This window comes from Nelumbo nucifera, chromosome 2, assembly GCF_055504915.1.
Source record: "Nelumbo nucifera cultivar China Antique chromosome 2, China Antique-T2T, whole genome shotgun sequence".
Classification (NCBI taxonomy): Eukaryota; Viridiplantae; Streptophyta; class Magnoliopsida; order Proteales; family Nelumbonaceae; genus Nelumbo; species Nelumbo nucifera.
Window position 1 is genome coordinate 23,725,522 of NC_142650.1, and position 7,195 is coordinate 23,732,716.

A 7,195-nucleotide genomic window follows, 5' to 3' on the forward strand; every position below is an offset into this window, starting at 1 on the left:
ATTTATCAAACACTTCCTTACTTTATTGTGCCTATTAGATTCGTTCCCTAATGCACTGCCCATTTGACTTTCTCGACGTGTCGAACGGTCGAAGTTGATTTTGATTGCATCTTCCTCCATAAGTTTCTATTTGATAAAACTTCACTCTTCTCTGTTGGTGGTGCAGATTTATGAGTTAACTTGGATTGAATGAATTGTCTATAGAAATTCATGCTTAAATCTACCCTTATCCCTATTAAAATAACAATTAAAAAAAAGAGGTGTGGTACAAACAAGGTTCAAAGTATCGTGTATCGTATTGGTACTTAAAAATGGCCAAAACTTTATTTTTTTAAACTTTATTCTTTTTAGTTTTTTTTTTACATTTTGATTTTTTGGGAAACTTTTAGTATTTTTTTCAACAGATACGATATGATACACCCCGTATCAGATGTATCGATACAATACTTTGCACTATTAGGGTGTATTAATACTATAAGCCTTGAGTTTATAATAGGGGTGCTCACTATCTAATTAACCAAATTATAGGCTTTTTTTTCTAAACCGAACCAATAATATTGGTTTTTCAAAAACCGATAACCAAAACCGAAGCTGATCGATTAACCGATTGATTGGTTCAATTAATCATCGGTTTAGTTCATTGATTTTTCGGTTATTTGATTTTCATAATATTATATAATAAATATAAATATTATATATACTGGTCGGTTCGATTCGCTTTTCAACCTGAGAACTGGAAGGAACTTGGATTTGCTTCTTACGTGTTTCCAAGAATAACACACAAACTACGACAGATGTTATCGATGTAAAGCGGGACGTGTTGTAAGGTTCATGTGAGGAGCATCCGGACTGCTGGCCAAGACCCGATCCATTTCGCAAATGTGATATCACACGCGTGAAAATTTATCAGACCAGCCCCCTCCTCCCGCCAACGACTCGAGGCGACTCTTAACCCAAAAAATATGCGGGAGTCAAAATGACAAATTTGCCCCCAATCATTTGATGTGCGGCACCAGATGTCATCCTGTCCTCGTTCAAAACCGAAGGGCTATCAGACTTGCTACCCCTCTCGTCGCCTCGTCGATGCCGTTTTCCGATACCAGAACCAATATGGATCCAGATCCGACGTACTCGATTCTCGTCCTATTCTAATAAAATGTCTCGCATCGAATATCATCATAGTAACTACAATTGAGGCTCTCACGTACTTGAGAGCTAAGAATCAAAACGACGAAAACGGGTTTCCTTTCTTCGCTTCCGGCTGTTCCGATTCTCCTGCGGGGCATCTGCAAATATTCTCAGTTTCATCTCTCTCGTTCCCCGCAATTTTGATCATTTCGCGCGAAACGATCTTAAATCTTATTTCAGGAAGCTGTTCGAATCGGAAGCCCAAGGCTGCGGCAAATCATCATGCACAGAGATCTCGGACCAGATCTAGGGTTTCATTGCTCGAGATCACAAATTCTATTACTTACTTGTGAGATTTCCATTTAATTTCTTTGCATTTCGTTTGAAGAAAGTTCATCTGCGGTTTAGAATTCCGGATCCTGCTTTTATTGCCTACCTATTCATGATCTGGAGGTGTTTTCCGTCGATTGAAACCTTACAAGGAGAATTTTGAGGTGATTTCGGCGATATTGTCCTGGTCGAAGGTGGATTTTAGCAAATTTCACGGTTTCGTTCAAAATGGCTGTCAAATCGGCGCAATCCTCATATAGGGATCGTACACAAGAGTTTCTCACTGTAGCGGAGAAGCTAAAGAAGTCGTTTTCATCAGTGCCAAGTGTACCCAGTAGTAGCTCGAAACAAGAGGGATCGCGATCTGCGGTCTCTATTCAGTCGGAGTTTAACAAGAGGGCTTCAAAAATTGGTTATGGGATCCATCAGACATCACAAAAGCTTGCAAAGCTTGCGAAATGTAAGCATGGAATTGCCAAAACAGTAACATTTATTCATCCATTCTTTATTTGCATAGTTCTCTCAATTAGAAATAACTGCTATGGAATGGAATTTCTTTTTCTTTTTTTTCTTTTCTGGTTATAATCTCAGCATATGGAACTAATTGTGGGAAACAATATAGATGTTTATTCTTGTTTTTGCATTTTCTTCAACATGTTCTTTTTTGCTCTCTTCCATAAGAGTGCGCTAAGCACAGGATGCAGAAAACTTGTTAATTGTTATAATGGAGTACCGAGGACATGTAAGCAGTAAGCTTTCATGAATGTCGTACTAATATTAACATTTATAAGAAGCGGCTAACTATTATGTCTGCGAACCATTGCATGGTTTTTGCCACCCGAATTGGTTTTATGAGAGTACTATAGTGTTATCATTTACTAATTTATGGTACTGCTGCCTGCACGTCATTGAGGAGTGGGGTTAGGGATAGGGAACTGTCACATATAGTTTGTTAGTGATGAACATTGGATTACTGTTCGTATGTCATGTGGCTTTTGGTAGATTTGATCTCGACAGATTCTTTCCTATAACATATGTTAATGTCCACAAAGCAAATCCAAGATGGTATGTCTTGGAAAGTATTACTGTAAATACTTCCATACGGCTATTGGATGGAAGATCCTCTCCAGCAAGATAAAGTATAAAGACCACTTAGGATTTAAACTTTGAAATTGATTTATGCCAGGGTTCTAGATTTTTAGTTTTGCTAATAACATCTTTAATATTATAATACCATGAGGATTACTGTCACCTTCTATACTAGTTTAAGAGCTACTCACAGCTTTTTTTTTTTTTTTTCTCTTCATTGGAGTTCAACCAGGTAGATTTTTAATTTTTAAAATAGTACTGTTAGTTTGAGACTTCTTGAAGCTTGTGTTGGAAATAGTAATTTCATGTGCTTTCCCTTGATTTTTAGGCCATGTTGTATTGTTGTGGTTATGTCTCTGAATCTGGCACAAGTAGGGCTCCTAGCATTATGAAGAATCTTGAAAATGTGTTGATTTCAGCACGATGCAGGATCAACTGCTATAACAAGATGGACTCTGCAAAATAAGAAACAGAATGCAAAAATAACCTAAGAATTGGCAACTAGGATCCTCTAAGAGTTAGCACTTAGAGGTACAATCGAGAACCCCATATTTGGCAATGTTGTTCATTTATTCATCCTAATAAAATATCTTCTTTAAAAGCAATTAAAACTATAAAATCATTATTTTTTGTGTGAAAACTAAGAATTTAAGACCTTAACATGGACTTGTCTGGGCTTGCCTCGAGGGGCGTGGCACAAAAGTAGCTCGTAGAATCAGGAATGTAATATGTCACATTAGCCACTTGAAGTAATGTAATTGAGAAAAAAAGAGATTGTGGGTTTTATATGTTTGATTTTATTTTTAAATTCTCATTTGAATATGCTTTACGTGTTATGTTTATGCATTTTAATTTTAGATAATAGGTTTTTTAAAACTTAAGTTTATATTTTTTATTAATATTATGTTTAATATTTTTTTTGCATTTTTTGAAAATTGACATATTTTTTTATTTTAGATTTTTCTTTTAATTTCTACGCCTTGCTTAAAAAGGCGCGCGCCTCGCCTTGCGCCTCAGGCGCAAATTGACCCCTGCGCCTTTTTTGTGCCTTGCGCTTTTAAAACACTGGGTACAATTAGGAATTAGCACTTAATAGATTCTTGGAGGAACCAAGACCATCAAGAAAGTCAGAATCACTTCAGTGTTAGAAGTGAATAAATCATACTTTATTATTTGATGTCAAAAAGAACTGGCCTAGTCATACTTTATAGGCAAAGATGTGAAGGTTGGTCAGTTTTTTTTCCCTTGTTTTCAATTTTAAAACCAACTAAGAAACACTACCAAGACTCTAAATGGGAATAGGACAAATCCTAGTTGGTCAAAGGCTAGGATTTACCGGATTTATCAAAAAAAAAAAAGACTAGGATTTACTGGATAGGTTGGATTTAAAAGACATGTTGAATTAACCCAACTAAGAAACTCTATTAAAACATGTCATATTTATAAGATCTTGGTCTCATTGGACAGGTAATAAAGTAACTTGTCTTGTGACAGCAGCTGATCAAAAAAAGAAAAGAAAAAAATATCCATGACAACAAAAACATGTAAAATGGACAAGTTTTGGCCCCTAAAGTAAACTAAAAGAGAAGTTTCATGATTGCATCTTCACCTTTTCAAAATCCTAAAAACCCTCTATTAAGATTCCTTACACTAAATCTTATCCTTCAAAACAGTTTTCCATATTCCTAAGACACTAATGCACTATAAAATAAATTTACCAAAATCCGAATCATTTAAAAATTACAAAACTACCATAAACGCAATACTGTAAAAGTGTAAAGAAACTTGATTTCTTCCATGGTTTCTCTCCTTGCATCCACATTTGCACCATAACCTAGCTTCAGTTGCCACTGGGTAGCTGTACTAAATTTCTGTTTTGAAATTATGCTCCTATCCCATTGGCATGACCAAATCTGATGAAGCAGAGATGCAGCCCTATTTGGTTGTTTTAAGCTTTTTATTTCACAGGCTTCCTTTTTCAATGGGGGCATTCCTTGGATTTTTTATTTTTATTTTTATTTTTATTTTTTTATCTTGTTTTCAGTTTGTAACAGTTTGTTGGCATAATTAATGAGCTTGCCAGCTTTGGAAAATCTCTCTCTCTCTCTCTGTGCACATGTGTGTGTATGCATGTGCCTTTGAATTGTATGCATTCATGCACATTGGCATTTATTTACAGATGTTGACATGGATCTTCATGCTTATTGAATTGATGGTGTGATTTAGATATCCCATAAATGATTGTTTTCAGAACATTTACCTATTCTTTTTGGCTGAATGTTTATTTGGTCACAGGTTTTGGTTGTTTATTCATTGTTTATTGAATATTTGAGGTTGAAGTGTCTTTTCTTTTTTTTTTCCCTTTCAGTGGCAAAAAAGACATCAGTGTTTGATGATCCAACACTGGAGATTCAAGAGTTAACAGCTGTTATCAAACAGGACATTACTGCACTCAATTCAGCAGTAGTGGATCTGCAGCTTATCTGCAATTCCCAAAATGAAAGTGGGAACATCTCAACTGATACCACCAGTCACTCAACCACAGTTGTGGATAACCTGAAGAACCGTTTGATGAGCACCACAAAGGAGTTCAAGGAAGTCCTTACCATGCGGACAGAGGTAAGCTGAATGTTGTTGCAAACTGTAGTCTGCCTAACCAGCCAAGTTGCCTTCCTATTGGGACTCTTCATTCATCAGTGATGCTTCAATTATTTCAGTTACTTTTGTATTTACCAGTTTGATATTGTTGGGTTTATGCAGAACATGAAGGTCCACGAAAACAGAAGGCAGTTGTTTTCTTCTGGTGCTTCAAAGGATGCATCAAATCCTTTTGTTCGGCAGCGTCCACTTGCTTCTAGAGCTGCTGCTAGTGCCTCAACCGCTCCTCCTCCTCCATGGGCAAATGGGTCAACTTCTTCATCCCAGTTATTTCCCAGGTAAAAACAAGTTTTATTCCCTGATTTGCAAGTGACAATGCCATAGTAATGGGAAAAATGGTTACTCCGTTCATACAGAGGGAAAATCTATCAAAGTGGGAAGGATTTTTGAAGATTTTCCTATCAACTGTTTTCAGAAGTTCTGCTTCATTGGGTAGTATATGATATATTAATGATTGCTGCTGCACTTGGTCTGGCTTGCTGCAAACATGGAAATTTACTGGATGGTCACTGAAGCTTTTGGCTTATTGAAATTGTTCTCCTTTTTTACCATCTTATCAGGAAGCAGTCAGATGGGGAGACCCAGCCATTGCTACAGCAGAATCAGCAACAGCAGCAGATGGTTCCATTACAAGATAGTTACATGCAGAGCAGGGCCGAAGCCCTTCAAAATGTGGAGTCAACTATTCATGAGCTGAGCAACATCTTTACCCAGCTAGCCACCATGGTTTCTCAGCAAGGAGAGCTTGCAATCAGGTTTTACTTTTACCTTCAACTGATCTTTGTTGCTCATGACTAAACCAAAACTCATAAATTCCTTTCAATGTGTTCATTTCTAGTATCGTCCCTCTTAATCTGTCACTCAGCCTTGTTTGACATTGTCATTGGGTATGCTCATTCTATCGATTGTTCAGTGTTCTTACATAGAGTGCTGGTAGTGGTAGTTTCGTATGCATTCTTTTTGTCTGCCCCTATATATAATAACAACTGTCACTCTGATTTTGCTTTGCTATTGATTACCATGTTACTTTTGAAAACTTTTGTGTAAGGGAAGATATAATTATCCATCTACTTTTTTAATGATCATCAGGAGGAACTATCTATGGATGCCCAATCAAATCAACTTTTGATTTGATATCAACTATCTCTAGGTCCATGGTCCTACCCATCGCTTGGTAGTAGACAACCCACAAGCATGCTTTGGTGAATTTGATTGTGAAATTTTGCTAAAAAAATTCTTGTGAAATCATAGTATAGAATCTGTGATTCATAATCTATGACAAAAGATCTGTAAATAGTTTTTCAGCCTCTACCAGTATGAGCTCAACTCAACTCTCACCCGTCTTGACAGGATCGATGAGAACATGGATGATACACTGGCAAACGTGGAAGGGGCACAAGGACAACTACTGAAGTACCTTAACAGTATCTCATCCAACCGATGGCTGATGATCAAGATATTCTTTGTATTGATTGTATTCCTAATGATTTTCCTATTTTTTGTGGCATAGAAGTACATCAGCAATAACTAAAAGAAATAGAAAGAAATGGAGTGTCTTTTCACAGGAGAGTCTTTTATTCTTTTGTTGCATTTTGGTTTCTTTTTCTTCTCTTTACCATTTTCTTTTGTTTTCTTGGATAATTCTATAGCTCCTGGCAAGTATATATATAGTTACAGTTCTGTCCAGTATTCTATTCGAACGGCGTTGTTATTGTTGTACTTTCTTCGAGTAAGCACTCATGTATAAGCTGTTTATGCATATAATAAGAAGTTTATTCTTTGTTCACTTTAATCTTCCCAGTAAATTGCTGCTAGAAAAACTTCCCTCAAAATTGACTGTGAAGACTTCCATCCGCCTCCATTTTCATTTTACATTCCCACTCTGTTTCTGAGACAAATTTAGAGCATAAAAATCTGGAGAATGGCCTGCTCTGTTAGTGTTGCCTTGCTTGAATCCATGGAGCTGCTTCTATTGCTTTCTTTACTCGGG

At 36.6% G+C, this 7,195-nt stretch overlaps 1 protein-coding gene across 1 annotated transcript; it reads left to right on the plus strand.

Moving 5' to 3' along the window:
- Positions 1-1,035: 1,035 nt before the first annotated feature.
- Positions 1,036-6,991, plus strand: LOC104595252 (syntaxin-32-like). Its single transcript, XM_010255901.3, has 5 exons — positions 1,036-1,918; positions 4,916-5,166; positions 5,308-5,483; positions 5,766-5,960; positions 6,556-6,991. The coding sequence occupies exons 1-5, from the start codon at positions 1,687-1,689 to the stop codon at positions 6,713-6,715; spliced, it is 1,014 nt and encodes a 337-aa protein (XP_010254203.1). The 5' UTR covers positions 1,036-1,686; the 3' UTR covers positions 6,716-6,991.
- Positions 6,992-7,195: the final 204 nt, after the last annotated feature.